At 37.0% G+C, this 14,744-nt stretch overlaps 2 protein-coding genes and 1 pseudogene across 2 annotated transcripts; 1 reads left to right on the forward strand and 2 right to left on the reverse strand.

Annotated features, from left to right (window-relative positions):
- On the forward strand, positions 1-5,417 carry LOC108335616 (calcium-transporting ATPase 2, plasma membrane-type). The gene is made up of 7 exons (XM_017571641.2): positions 1-574; positions 1,685-1,739; positions 1,815-3,760; positions 3,846-4,004; positions 4,139-4,310; positions 4,425-4,723; positions 4,848-5,417. The coding sequence occupies exons 1-7, from the start codon at positions 398-400 to the stop codon at positions 5,085-5,087; spliced, it is 3,048 nt and encodes a 1,015-aa protein (XP_017427130.1). The 5' UTR covers positions 1-397; the 3' UTR covers positions 5,088-5,417.
- A 184-nt stretch (positions 5,418-5,601) lies between these two features.
- LOC108335615 (uncharacterized) lies at positions 5,602-12,312 on the reverse strand. Its single transcript, XM_017571639.2, has 5 exons — positions 11,099-12,312; positions 10,038-10,502; positions 8,891-9,952; positions 7,730-7,913; positions 5,602-6,752 (listed from the first exon to the last, which is right to left on the reverse strand). Exons 1-5 carry the CDS (start codon positions 12,146-12,148, stop codon positions 5,788-5,790), a joined length of 3,726 nt encoding a protein of 1,241 aa, XP_017427128.1. The 5' UTR covers positions 12,149-12,312; the 3' UTR covers positions 5,602-5,787.
- A 151-nt stretch (positions 12,313-12,463) lies between these two features.
- On the reverse strand, positions 12,464-13,558 carry LOC128194463 (uncharacterized; annotated as a pseudogene).
- Between the last annotated feature and the right edge of the window lie 1,186 nt (positions 13,559-14,744).

The following is a 14,744-nucleotide window of genomic DNA, read 5'->3' on the forward strand; positions in this document are numbered from 1 at the left end:
TCTTACTATTTGACCCGGTTTTTCCACCCTATAGCCTCCAAAAATAGTTATTCTATCTACTGCTACAAGACAAGAAGAACAACTTCTCTTACACAAGACGAGGTCTTAGAAAATTCATCCTGCTTTTCTACGAGGTCCACCCACACCTTCCTCTCTTTCCACGAAAGTCCATTCAAAGTTGGTGTCTAATTTCCGAGAAAGACGGCTATTACTTGTTGTTATAGAATTGTTTTAAAACCAGGGAATTAGGAACATGACAAACATCCCATCACCCTATATGACCCCGGTCTGAGAGTCCATTTCACGTTCATAACTTCTAGTAAAGGCATCCACAAAGGATAATAGCTCATAGCAAAGCTAAGTGTTTTTTTTTTTCTGCTGTTGTTGTTGTTGAAGGATGATGGAGGGTTATTTGAATGAGAATTTTGAAGTGAAGCCCAAAAACTCTTCTGAAGAGGCTCTTCAGAGATGGAGGAAACTGTGCGGGTTTGTCAAGAACCCCAAACGACGCTTTCGTTTCACTGCCAATCTCGCCATGAGAGACAAAGCTGCTGCTATGCGTCGTACCAATCAGGTATCTATTTTTATTCACCATATTCTGATGTTCAGATGATATTTTAGGTATCTATGCTCAGAAGAAAAATATATATTTTCTATTAAACACTGAGAGAATTAAATTAAAAAAAAAAACGAGCAGTGCTGTGTTTGACAGTCCTCAGTATAATATTGATGTTCAGCTAAATCATACTTGATACTCCCACGGGTCTAATTGAATCCATAATTAAAAGTTAATAGCCATTATGTCATTTTTTTCACCTTTCTTAATTTTGTTTCACAATTTTTTTTCATAAACATGTTTCTTATTGTATGACAGACTAAATAGTTAAAAAATTTTAAGATACCAAATAGATAAATAAAATATATATGAATCATGTAGCATCATTGTACTTTGATACTTCTTTTCTGTCATTCATTTTTGGGATTAATTGTTAGACTCTTTGGATATTTCTTTTCATTCACAGCCTCGTGTTACTGAGAAATGGAAATTGGTTTTCTTTCTTCCACTGAATGCAATAGACTCTAGTCAATTTTCGCAGTCAATCAGACACTCCTTGATCCTAAAAAATGACTGATAGAAGAGTTACAAGTGTTAGAGCAGCAATTTTGAAATTTAGCCAAATCGCCAATGCATGATGATGCTCACATTATCTTCCTTCCCCCCTGGTTCCTCAGACTTCATTCTGTTAAAGCTAATTTCAAGATTGTTGCTAATAATAAGTACATACTCGGCACTAAAGAGTTTGTATGTTTTATTGAGTTTATATCTAATTGGCTGTTGTTGAGCAACTTCAAGATACAAAATGCATTGCTACAAGTAATAAACTTCTCAAGATAATCATGAAAACATTGGGAGCTAGCTGGTTATTATGACCAACATTTGACTGCAGTCACAGTTGCTCTATACAAGTTTAATAATAATGTCATGTTCTTATTTTTCTTTTATGGCGTACTGTTGATTTCTCATTTTTGTTGTTGTAGTGTACATTCTTTTATTCATTTTTTTTAAAAATTTTCTCTTGGTTTGATAATTTCATAATCAGTATCATGCTTTTATCTCCTCAACACGTAGAAGGTGACATCTCCATGTTTTACTTCCCCACGACTTATTCTCTTCTTGCTGCAGGAGAAGCTGAGGATTGCAGTTTTGGTTTCCAAAGCAGCTATTCAATTTATCCAAAGTAAGTTTCTTCAGAATTATTCTTATAGCTTTTCTATTTAAGAGTCAATATGTTAACTTGTGATCACATCCGCAGGCGTGCAACTAAGCGATTACAAAGTTCCAGAGGAAGTTAAAGCTGCAGGTTATCAAATCTGTGGCGATGAATTGGGGTGTATCGTTGAAGGCCATGATGTAAAGAAGTTCAGACTTCATGGTGGGGTTAGTGGCCTTGCAGAGAAGCTTTCTACATCAACCAGTGAGGGGCTTAACAGTGACAGCGAGTCATTGAATAGGAGACAGCAGATATATGGAATCAACAAATTTACTGAAAGTGAAGCTACAAGTTTCTGGGTTTTTGTTTGGGAAGCCTTTCAAGACATGACTCTGATGATACTTGGAGTGTGTGCTATTGTGTCACTGCTAGTTGGCATTGCAACTGAAGGATGGCCGAAGGGAGCTCATGATGGTCTTGGAATTGTTGCAAGTATCTTACTTGTTGTCTTTGTGACAGCAACTAGTGATTATCGCCAATCATTGCAATTCAAGGATTTAGACAAGGAGAAGAAGAAAATATCCATTCAGGTCACAAGAAGTGGATACAGGCAGAAAATGTCTATATATGAATTACTTCCGGGAGACATTGTGCATCTTGCCATTGGTGATCAAGTCCCTGCTGATGGACTCTTTGTTTCAGGATTTTCTGTGTCGATTGATGAGTCAAGCTTAACAGGCGAGAGTGAGCCAGTTATGGTGAATTCTGAATATCCATTTCTTCTTTCTGGAACCAAGGTCCAAGATGGATCATGCAAGATGTTGATTACCAGTGTTGGCATGAGGACCCAATGGGGTAAGTTGATGGCTACTCTCAGTGAAGGTGGAGATGATGAAACCCCGCTACAGGTGAAGTTGAACGGTGTTGCAACCATTATCGGGAAGATAGGTCTATTCTTTGCAGTGGTTACTTTTTCAGTTCTGGTGCAAGGACTTGTAAGCAAAAAACTCCAAGAAGGAAGCTTGTCGAGCTGGAATGGGGATGATGCGTTGGAGCTGTTGGAGTTCTTTGCAGTTGCAGTCACTATAGTTGTCGTTGCCGTTCCAGAGGGGCTGCCATTAGCTGTGACATTGAGCCTTGCATTTGCTATGAAGAAAATGATGAATGACAAAGCCCTTGTGAGACATTTGGCAGCCTGTGAGACCATGGGATCAGCCACAACTATATGTAGTGACAAGACTGGGACACTAACAACGAACCACATGACTGTTGTGAAAACATGCTTTTGCATGAATAGCAAGGAAGTGAGCAATAATAAGACCTCTGGTTTGTGTTCTGAACTCCCAGAATCTGCTGTGAAACTGCTGCTGCAGTCAATATTCAATAATACAGGAGGAGAGGTTGTGGTTAACCAAAACGGAAAACGTGAGATTTTAGGGACTCCAACTGAGGCTGCAATATTGGAGTATGGTTTGTCTTTAGGTGGAGATTTTCTAGGAGAGAGACAAGCATGTAATCTTGTTAAAGTTGAGCCATTCAATTCCACGAAGAAAAAAATGAGTGTGGTGGTTGAGCTCCCTGATGGAGGCTTAAGAGCCCACTGCAAAGGTGCTTCCGAGATAATTCTGGCTGCTTGTGACAAAGTTCTCAACTCAAATGGCGAGGTTGTACCCCTTGATGAAGAATCAACGGGCCATCTTCAGGCCACAATAAACCAGTTTGCAAGTGAGGCACTTAGAACACTATGCCTTGCTTATGTGGAATTGGAAGACGGGTTCTCTCCTGAAGACCCTATTCCTGCTTCTGGATATACTTGCATAGGAGTTGTTGGTATAAAAGATCCTGTTCGTCCTGGTGTTAAGGAATCTGTGGCAGTGTGTCGCTCAGCTGGAATAACAGTACGAATGGTTACTGGGGACAACATTAACACTGCAAAGGCTATAGCCAGGGAGTGTGGAATTTTAACTGATGACGGCATAGCAATTGAAGGACCAGAGTTTAGAGAGAAGAGTGAGAAGGAGTTGCTTGAACTGATTCCCAAAATTCAGGTGCCACATACATTCTATATGCATTATATTTTTATTCCTACATACTGTTGATACTTTAACTAACATAGTGTGTAATTTCTTTTAGGTTATGGCTCGATCTTCACCTTTGGACAAACATACATTGGTGAAACACTTGCGCACCACGTTTGGGGAAGTGGTAGCCGTAACAGGTGATGGAACTAACGATGCCCCAGCCCTTCATGAAGCTGACATTGGACTTGCAATGGGCATTGCAGGAACTGAGGTGAGTGCAATGATATGCAATGTTTCCCTTTGAGAACCACTCATTCTACCCAGCAAAAGAAAAGGAATTTATTGTAATGTTACTCCTAGCTTTTTAGTGGAAGAAGCTAATATCATAATATGTGTATGGTACAGGTCGCAAAAGAAAGCGCAGATGTCATAATTCTGGATGATAACTTCTCCACGATAGTAACAGTGGCCAAATGGGGACGTTCAGTTTACATAAATATTCAGAAGTTCGTACAGTTTCAGCTGACCGTTAATGTGGTTGCATTAATAGTAAACTTCACGTCAGCTTGCTTGACAGGTTAGAAAGTGTAGCTTATTTTGATGTACTTCTCCCAAGCCTGCATGACAGGTTGCAAAAATGTTTTGTTCTTGTTATTTATCTTATGATCTTACGAGCATTTTCTCTCTCCAGGAACCGCGCCCCTCACAGCTGTTCAACTTTTGTGGGTGAACATGATAATGGACACACTGGGAGCACTTGCGCTTGCTACTGAACCTCCAAATGATGATTTAATGAAACGCACACCTGTTGGAAGGAAGGGGAATTTCATCAGCAACGTCATGTGGAGGAACATCTTGGGACAATCCTTGTATCAGTTTATGGTGATATGGTTTCTGCAGTCAAGAGGAAAATCAATCTTTTTACTTGACGGCCCCAATTCGGACCTTGTCTTAAACACGCTTATTTTCAACTCATTTGTCTTCTGTCAGGTAACTTTTCTGAAAAGTTGACAATTTGCTTAGGATTATTTATAATCCAAAATGTTATTCGAAATGTATGTTTGATTTTTGTACAGAAGTGTCTTACCAGATGTGGGCTGATTTGGTTTTGCAGGTTTTCAATGAGATAAATTCACGTGAAATGGAGAAAATAAACGTTTTCAAAGGCATATTGGATAATTATGTTTTCGTGGGTGTGATCAGCGCTACAGTTTTCTTCCAAATCGTAATAGTTGAGTACTTGGGAACCTTCGCAAACACAACACCTCTCACCCTGACACAGTGGTTCTTTTGCTTATTCGTTGGATTTTTGGGCATGCCAATTGCTGCTCGCTTAAAGAAGATCCCTGTTTGAAGCACGTGAATGGATAATCTCTTCCTCAAAAAGCAATCATTGATTATCATCATTAGTTGCTTCAAGGTCCCATTATTCCTATTCATTCTCTAACTTTGGCTTGGAAGAAAATATGGAGCAGCGATGATCACTGGAGTCTCGGAGCAAATGACCAACCATTAACCATTTTCTTTGATACATATTTTCTTAGCAAGCACAATTATTTATGGCTTGTTGCTGTAAATAACTAAATTTTTACTAGGATTCCTCTGTTTATTTCAATTGTTATTTACAAATCCCATTTGTTTTTTCTATAATTGTGGTCCTGAATCGTCCCTTCCATTATTTAAATACACTATTTCCTCGAGCATAGTCATAATCTTGTCGTGTTCACTGAGTTATAGCAAGCCGTAATACCAAACTAGAACCTCGATCCTCGTTGCTCCTTAGTTAAATGATAAATTTCTGTGCAATTCAGATAAAATAGATAACAATGTTTTGGGAAACTAGATGGGGGTTGGGATGTATGTAATAATAGAACAAGCTAAAACAATCTATAGAGGATTTGGATACATTTCTGTACACTTCAGGAAAAAACAAAACAACAATGTACTGGTGAACTATCGTTTTAATGTTGCCAAGTATAAAAGTATGTACATACAAGCTTTTATAAATCATACTTATATCCCTACAGAGGAAAGAAACACACAAATCAAATTTTTTAGTCATCAATCAAGGTGACTCTTCCAGTTTCATACAGATGATAAATCCACTGAGGTTCAATCAACTCCCTTGCACGAATTAGTTTTTCCAGCTCATCTTCATCATTTTCTTCTGCAATTTCCCTGTCTATCTTGGGAAAAAGTTCTTGCAGAGATGACAGCATAATGTCACCCCAATCCCGGTCATCATGTTTAAACAGCTTAAGACAAACAAACCGCAAGAGTCCTAATAACAGCCCAAAGTTCTTCTGTTCTAGCCCAACAAGTGAAGAAACCATGAAAATGTTGCCAACTACATCCATGATATTGCGATTTTTTTTCAGTAATATAATCAACATTGCAAGAAGCTTACTGAAAGCTGAAAATTTTTCTGGTTGAGAACATTCATCATCTTCTTCAGCTTCAGTTACTTCAAAAAGTTCGGTCTTGGCTACAATCAAGGGCCATTTTGGAAAATGCAACTTCATCTGTTCAGATACAGATGAATGTTCCTCATCAGAGTCAGTATTTTTTTGAAAACTTGTAGATCCCAACCCTAGAAGCACATCAGGCAGCCAAGTCTTTACTGATGCAACAAGACGCCATGCATACCCAGAACCCATACACGATTCAATTGAAATGATTAAATCAAGCATGTTATTTGCAAGAACAAAAACTTCTGGTAAAGTACGTGAGGATCCACTAGACCCTGCAAGTATCACATTAAGTATTTTCGCTGCATACGTGAAAGAGCTTTTCAGGCAAATAGAAATATTTCTTTTATCCTCTTCCTTAAATTGAATTTGGTTACGATGTAGTTGGTCCAATGACGATATGATATGTTGAACACATTTTGATGTGCAATTTAAGAATAATCCATGCTTGTGAGGAGCAAAACACATAGCAGTGACATCAGCCATGAACTTGAGAACGGCAGTGAGCATCTTTACCATACAAAATACTTGTTGGGCATCATTTGTGGATCCTATGCATGTGTTCGCAGATAATTAGTCACGGATAAAAGAAATATACAAAGAAATAACATGGATCGTGTCTGCATACACAAATATAACTTGTCAAAAGTTTTGATCAGTGTGTTAGCAACAATGGGCAAAGACAAACACCACAATACAAACACATTCTCTTCTCTTCTGCAGAAAATTGGAGTTTGTCGAGTCCCAAGCTATATAGAAATCAAACACGCTCTTTTGTTCTTAATAAGAAAAAAGCAGATGTCTTCTCAACAGACTCATATTTAAATGCAAACTGAGCCTTTACAAATTAAATAACACACATGTTTTTGTAGATATTTGGATGATATTTAATTCCTAACAGTTCAGAATAATAAATTGACATATTTTGCTCATTCTGTAGAACCAATAATATAAACGGTTTGAAGTGCGACATTCTCTTTATGATAGGAATGACTAATGGTACTTATTAAAAGCAGATGTCTTCTCAACAGACTCATATTTAAATGCAAACTGAGCCTTTACAAATTAAATAACACACATGTTTTTGTAGATATTTGGATGATATTTAATTCCTAACAGTTCAGAATAATAAATTGACATACTTTGCTCATTCTGTAGAACCAATAATATAAACGGTTTGAAGTGCGACATTCTCTTTATGATAGGAATGACTAATGGTACTTATTAAATATGAAGATCAAAAGACGAGAAACCTGAAAAGACTCATTAGAACTAAAAAAAAGTATAAGAAATCTGTGAATGATAATCCCCAGACCCAATAAACCAATATCTTGTTCAATATAAACCATATAAATTTATTTTAATCCAAGGATTGACTCAAGGGTTGCAATCAATTGAACTTCAGGTATTGTGCTTGAGCTGCATTTTTTTCCCTTCTATCCAGTGTGCTTGAGTTACTTACATTGGGTTAAAAGCACCTAATCCATTAGGTGACCAAAAAAACAGTGCCTTATATGTATTTACTCACCTCGGTTGCTTGGGCCACTTGCATCCGTAGGAGATAGCCTACGCCTTTTTGTGGAATTTTGATCCGTTCTATTAGTAGGCTGCGACTTACATGAATCTGCATCGTGGTTTTTCATGATGTCACCTTCTCCAAATAGTTTTTCCAAACAGTTGAGCACATGATCTATTGTCAGCTCCAAGATATTCTGCTTAAATGATTTTTTTTTTTAGAAAACAGAGGGAATCAAATCAGGTAAGCCATGATTGAAACATCAATCTGGTCAATGGATGATGTTATCAGACATTAATTCATCAATAAAAAGAATGGGAGTGTTATGAAAGCTGGCTCAGACCAAACTGTTGCGGCCTAGACGCAGTGATATATAAATGGTTTTAGCTGGTTGTTGTACAAAAAATGTAATGGAATCGATTACTCAGTAAAACCAATTTGAATACAAAATATGAATCTTTAATATTTTTTTTAATATAAGAACATTTTCAGTAAAACCAATGATTAGTTTGACCAATAAATTGGTAACCAAATGCTCTGATCAAGTTAATAACTGGTATAAGTCCAAGAACATGGTAGAAGGTCTTAAAAATAAAATTAATTAGTTCATGAAGTATAAACATTATACCATAATAATCTGCTGGAAACCTGAAAATTTCAAGAGATAAACAAATTCAACAGTTTGCCAGACAATTGCTTTTTTTTTTTGTTGTAGAAAATAATGAAAACGAAAAATCACCAAAAAAACTGGCAAAAGAAGATATAGGTAAATCAAATTCCATGGCAAACTTATGTTAGTCAATAAGTCAACATGAAATTGCAGTTCCCATAAAGCTCAAACTTTATTGGTGCACACTTCAATTCACCAAGCTAATGCATTTCTAAACTTCCTAGAAAGATTACATTGGTGCTGGCCGCAGGTATCATGCATGTGATCAAAGTTTATAATATATATTTTAAAATTCAAAGAAACAAGAGAAATGAGACGCAAGACAATTATAATTTAATAAATTAAGAAAATCATTGGCATTAATGTGCAAGGCAATGAAAATGTACAAAATCATTCTACGAACACATTAAAATCTGAGAAAATCAGAAATCCAAAAAAAAAGTCAGGTAGATAAATTATAACGAGGCGAATATTTAAAAATAAAGTGCAAAGATTCTACTTGCCTCCGACAAAAATTTAGAAGAATCAATCTTAGTTTTCTTCCTCTTTGAATCACCGTTTTGTATACTTCTGCCAACGTTATCAACAGTCATTTGCAGAGCAAGGGCTATATATGCCAAAACAGGAGATACGTCCATTTTTTTACAGTGCCCACAATGCACAATACTGACTTCAGAAATCACCTTAAGAGAAACAAACAACATCTCTAAACTCTGAGATTTCATAATAGCCTTTCTGAAATCTTCATGCAGAAGCAAATCTCTAACTTGCCATGCCACTCCAATAGCTACTGAATAATCGTCCTTAAAAGACTGCTTTCTGTTAATTATCTTCAATTTAATAGAAAATTGTCCAGCGAATTTAGATTTCTTTCTTTTGGCAAATGAAACACTTTGATTTGGCATGTCTGCACCAAATTTAATATGACAACGATAGGCAGCCTTATGCAAGAAGGCCGTTAAGGCTTCAATCAAGTCATCAAAACCACCCAGTGAAAATAATAACTTATGTACAGACCTGATTTCAGTTTGTCGACCAACATCCTCAGTTAAACCACTGCAGTTTGTGACAACACCCATGCATTCTTCAAGAAGTCCAACAACATCATCTGGACACACAGTAGAGACAATGTTGAATAAAGAAGAACGGACTTCACCTTTAGACACCAGAGATAGTAAACCTCTTAGTTTCTCTCCATCAAGTAACTCTTTGAAAGCATTTATATAGTATGGTTCACTAGCTAAGTCATCACAAACATAGCAAATAGCAGCAAGGAAACCCTCAATCTGATTAGCATCTAGCTGATGTGGTGACAAAATCAAACTCAGGAATACTTTAACCAGTTCCATAAGATGAGATTTAGATACTCCTTCCAAGATGGCAAACTTGCAAAATCTTGCGCCAGCCGTTGGAGCCCTTTTTACAAGTGTAATGCAGCGATTACATGCTTCCTCAACGGGTACTTTTGAGGGAAAGTACGAAGGCATAAGTAATTTTGTTATCTTCTGAGCTACAGGAGGTTGATCGATAGCAAGAGCAGACAATAGCACATCTAGCTCCATCACCTATATAACAAATAGGTAACGTATACTACTAAGAATTATATTAGACATAGAACCTTACTAAACAATTATAATTTAACTCGTGTACCTTGTTGAACTGAAAATTTCTAACATCCTTAAGATGGACTAAGAGATCTACTGCAGCAATTCGTACTGCCAGGGCCTTGTCCAGCATTAGGTGCTGCAGTCTTGGCAAGAGCACCTTAAGGATTTCGTGAGAATGGGGACTTCCAAGCAAATAAATGATTCCGTTTAACGTGGAAACCCTAACATCAGTGCATTCATCACGAGACATATCAACAAATATTTTTGTCAATACCTTTGTTATGATTGGTGAAGGAATAACTTCCCAAAACAGATGGAGGACGCGACAAGAACCTTCAACAGCAATTGTTCTCACTTCTGGACAATCATCCATAAGTAGCCTTTCTAACAGGAAAAACTGCTTATCAAGTAATGTATCCTTCTCCTCTTTGGTGGAATCGGGATCTTCAAGGGGAAACATGTCCAGAAGTAGATGCAAAGCATTTTGACGAACATTTGAGTTTGCAACCTAGTAAAGAGAAGGCTATGTAAAACTCTGAATGCAGAGACAAAAACGAGAGATTAATGTAGATGATGTATACATCAGCAATATCACTTTTACTAGTTTAAATTTATTGCAACTCAAACAAAACGGTTTTCGAGAAACTCAACTTAACAGGTTCCCTTTAATTTATATGAGCAGCTATAAAATTATAATTTAGTATAACAGTCATAGAATTAGTTTGGTTCAAATGAGGGGAACAAAGGAAAAGAATGTTAGCGGAAGGAAGGAGAGGAAGAACCCCTTGTTTGGTTAAAAAAGAGGGAGTTGGGAAAATAAAATAATCTACTAGTATACCTTTTCAACAAACAAATTAAATCATTAAACTTATAAATTATTCAAGAAAACTCATATAACACCATTACAAAAAATACCTTCTGAACTTTTTAAGGATCCATCAGTTTCACCTTAACACTTCCCCGCTAGTGATCTTAGCAACCTAATAATCAACATAGTCTACCCGCCAAAAACAAAATCAAAATCAGCATACAACAAAAGTAAACCAGAAGAGGGAGGAGTGCGGGGGCGGCGGGGAGGACTTTATTAACTCTATCTTCATTTACCTGTAGAGACCTAAAGACGACAGGCTCGGCGAGACGAAAAAGCATTTTCTCAACCCCATCGGTGGTCCTCTGGTTAATAAAAGCTCCCAAGACTCTCCTAATATACGAAGCAAAAGGTCCAGAAGAAGCATGTATGGCAGCATCAATCAAATCCTGCAAGAACCCATTCTCTATCTCACTTTTCGAATCCCCTTGGGCAGCTCTCCACGCCCGAAACAGAATGTCACCATAAGCCTCCAGCATCGACTTTCTCCCGAAGGGAATTTGGGACCGAATCATCGCCAACAGTTCCTTCCCAACCTGATGGCTCAGCCCAAAGACAAATGCAAGAAATCTCCTCCCATCCTCCGCTTTCAAATACAAGGGCGAAATCATACACCGAATCAGCAACAGCTTCAAGTCATCGATGCTCTCGTCGTCGAAATCGAACAGAGTGAACGCCTCGCGGAGCAGGCAGACCTTGTGCACGTCCACCTTCTTGTTGAGCGTGAGCGACCGAGACAACAGGAAAGGGAGACTCTGCGAAATCAGCGACTCCCTTCCCACCAAATTCTCCTTCCACCATTCCTCGCACAAACCCTCAATCGCCGACGACAGAGACAACTCCGACTCAAAAACAATCAAATTATCGTGCAGCGCCTGAATGCCGGGAAGCAGAGCCGAGAGCAGGAACGGTTTTCTTGGATGCGAAACGCACAGCAGAGCAATGTGGGCGAGAATTTCGAGGCGCGCGATAAGTCCATGTTTCTCGTCGACTGGTTCAGGTTCGGAGCAGCGGGAGGAGCTTCGGCGACGCTTGGAGGGAGGACAGTGAGGGGAGCCAGGGTTTTGTTCGGAGTTGGACCGTGGAAGGTTCTGGAAGGATTGGACGGAGGCGGAGATGGAATCGGAGAGGGTGGAAGGGAGAGAGGTACACAGAGGAGAGGAGGGTTTAATGGAATGGATTAGGGTTTTGAATGAGGATTTTGAAGATTTGAGGTTTTGTTTGGTGGCTAAGGAAATGAACTCTTCCGCTGAGGATTGCAGAGAAGAACGAAGCCTCTTCTCCATCACGCTTTCTCCACTGTAACATCACTCACCTCCGACCTTCTTTTTTCAAATTCATAAAGAGAGGGAAAAGATTCATTTTCAAATTCTCGTCTTCATTGGGCCTTTTTAAAATTCAAAGCCCAAGGTTCTGGAGCTTCAAATTTTGAGTGTTACTCCCTCCACCATCACACAATACTTTCTACATCTTCTCATTTCCCTTTTGTCCTTATGTAATATTTAATTTATTGTGGTTAAAATTTTTAATTCTCATCAGCATAATTTATATCTTGAAACGGATGTGAGTATCAGTTGTATTCTTAATCAGATATCAACACTCGTTCACGTATCTCTACGTCTGTTTAAGCATAAACGGATCTCGATAATTAAACAAATATTGTTACAGTTTAATTTTTCACCACCTAGCTTTAAACTCTTCCGCATTCTTTTAAACTCTCCAGCATTCTCTTAAGTTCATATATGGTCTTGTTATATTATGCAGATCATCAAATGTCACATTTTCCTTAAATAGGTCAGAACTACTGATTGAACCGGAGAATCAGAGGACATGTTTTTCGAAAAGACTATGACGTTATCTTGATTTGGGATGGGAGAAACTTCTTCAGGAACAACAAATACTAACCACCTAATTGGGCAATTAGAATATGAGTGTTAATAACTTTAGTGGATATTTCAACACAAATTTGAGTTGAATCCAGACACAAACTTAATCTACTACCGATAAATATGAAATAAATAGTGGTGCGTGATGCAGATGGGAAAAGACAAGGAAAAGGTGAAGAAAGAACAGTAGAATAGGAAGAGCAATGCTGCCATTGCCGCAACCAACTTCCAAAAGCTTAGAGTTTGGGGGACATGAGAGTAATTTTGGGAACTCCTTCAACAAATAACGTCTTTCCTGAATGGCAATAAGCGGTTAGGTTTGGAAATTTGAAAGCGAAAAATGCGAAGAGGAAAACGGAAGGGACCTTGAAGAATTTTCCAGAAGCGTGACGGATGTGAAATTACTTCCATGTTAGGACGTTAGATTCGGGTGGAGAAGACGATGACGAAGAAGACGCGGATTCAAAGTGGTAGGCATAGGAAGGGTTTGCTTCCACCTTTGCTCGTAGGTCTTCCCAGTGGAAGTCCTTGCAGAAGTATTGCGCTTCTGCTTCTCCTTCACTACTAGTTGTCCCTTTCTCCATTTGCTTCCACTCTTTTTTTATAGCTACAGTGATCAACAACAAGTACTAATTACCTAATTAACATTTGCTACAAAGAGCATAAACAAACCTTGACCATCATATCTATCACATGAGTCAGTGACAATGGAAGCAAAAAAATGAAGGAGAAAACGAAAAAAATAAAGTAAGAGAGTTAAGAGGAGGAGAGGAAGAAGACAGTGAAAGGGAGTAATGAAGGTTGTGTGAGGGTGTGGGGGCAGTGAAAAAGGAAATGGGGATGAGATAAAGGTTTTATATTAAAATATGTAAAAGTAAAAAGTAAATATTTAGATAAGGTTACTTTTGGAAATATGAAAAGTTGGAGAGATGCAGGAAAGACTGTGTGGTGGTGGAGGGAGTAACACTCTCAAATTTTTTTCCTTAATTTCCAAATTTTTTTAAATACCTTATATGAAATTTTTGAATAGGGTAAAAAAAATCTCTCTTTTAATTTTATTTATTTTTTTCTTTTGTTTAGAGTTTAAGATTTATTTTTTGTGATCTTAATTAGTTTATTTATTTTCTTTAAATTTAGTTATTTGTTAGATTAATTGGTTTTAATCTTTATTTCAATTTGTTTGTTATAGAATTTGTAAAAACACACCATGCTTCTATATATATTGGGTTGAGAATTTTACACAAGGTGAAACTAGGACTGAGACTTTCAATATCTCTTGGTAGAAGGGTCGTGATGGTGAATCTAGAGAAATTGCAATATTAGTCGGTCCTGGTGTTCAAGAGAATTTATTTAACAATAATGGAAAGTTATTAAGCACTATAAGAATATTGTTCATGAAGAAGATGAAGTGGTTGGATATTGACCCACATGACACTTTTTTACTGACGATTTATTCTTATCATGTTGTATATTCATCGTGGGAAGGTCGAGTTAGTAAATTTTTTTATGGTTGATAACTTTTTAAAATTTTATATACAATTGTTATGTGTACATCACTGAGAAATAAAATTAATAATTTTTATTGACTTAAATTCTTAAAATTCAATTATATTAGCATAACTTTATTCACTTAAATTCCTAAATTTCAATTCTACTAACATAAAACTTAGTAAATTTTTTTCAAATCAACTTGTTTCTTTCTTAGTTTATCTAAGAGTAACTTGCTTGTTCATGTTCAATAACAAATTTTAATAATAATATCAATAATAATAATAATTAAACATCTATATTTTTAAAATGAAATAAATAATACAATTATGCATCTTTACTATTAAATGTAAAAAGTTATTTCACATTAAAAAAAATTACAATGAAAGTTAATTTATAAAAACAAATTGTGTTACATAGATGTATACGTGAAAATTATATACAAACTTATAATACAAAATAATTAACTGAAGTAATACAAACTTTTAAGTGACACGGGAAATTTAAT

The sequence above is a fragment of the Vigna angularis genome, chromosome 10 (genome assembly GCF_016808095.1).
Source record: "Vigna angularis cultivar LongXiaoDou No.4 chromosome 10, ASM1680809v1, whole genome shotgun sequence".
Lineage (NCBI taxonomy): Eukaryota > Viridiplantae > Streptophyta > Magnoliopsida > Fabales > Fabaceae > Vigna > Vigna angularis.

What these genes read in the sequence shown, in the direction of transcription:
- LOC108335615 (XM_017571639.2), bottom strand. Translation starts at nt 12,148, where the DNA reads ATGGAGAAGAGGCTTCGTTCTTCTCTGCAATCCTCAGCGGAAGAGTTC. An exon ending in TCGTCTTTAGGTCTCTACAG is followed by an intron (nt 10,503 to 11,098) that starts GTAAATGAAGAT and finishes TCTCTTTACTAG; the next exon opens with GTTGCAAACTCAAATGTTCG. An exon ending in GAAATTTTCAGTTCAACAAG is followed by an intron (nt 9,953 to 10,037) that starts GTACACGAGTTA and finishes TTTGTTATATAG; the next exon opens with GTGATGGAGCTAGATGTGCT.
- LOC108335616 (XM_017571641.2), top strand. Translation starts at nt 398, where the DNA reads ATGATGGAGGGTTATTTGAATGAGAATTTTGAAGTGAAGCCCAAAAAC. An exon ending in TGGGCATTGCAGGAACTGAG is followed by an intron (nt 4,005 to 4,138) that starts GTGAGTGCAATG and finishes TGTATGGTACAG; the next exon opens with GTCGCAAAAGAAAGCGCAGA. An exon ending in CACGTCAGCTTGCTTGACAG is followed by an intron (nt 4,311 to 4,424) that starts GTTAGAAAGTGT and finishes TTCTCTCTCCAG; the next exon opens with GAACCGCGCCCCTCACAGCT.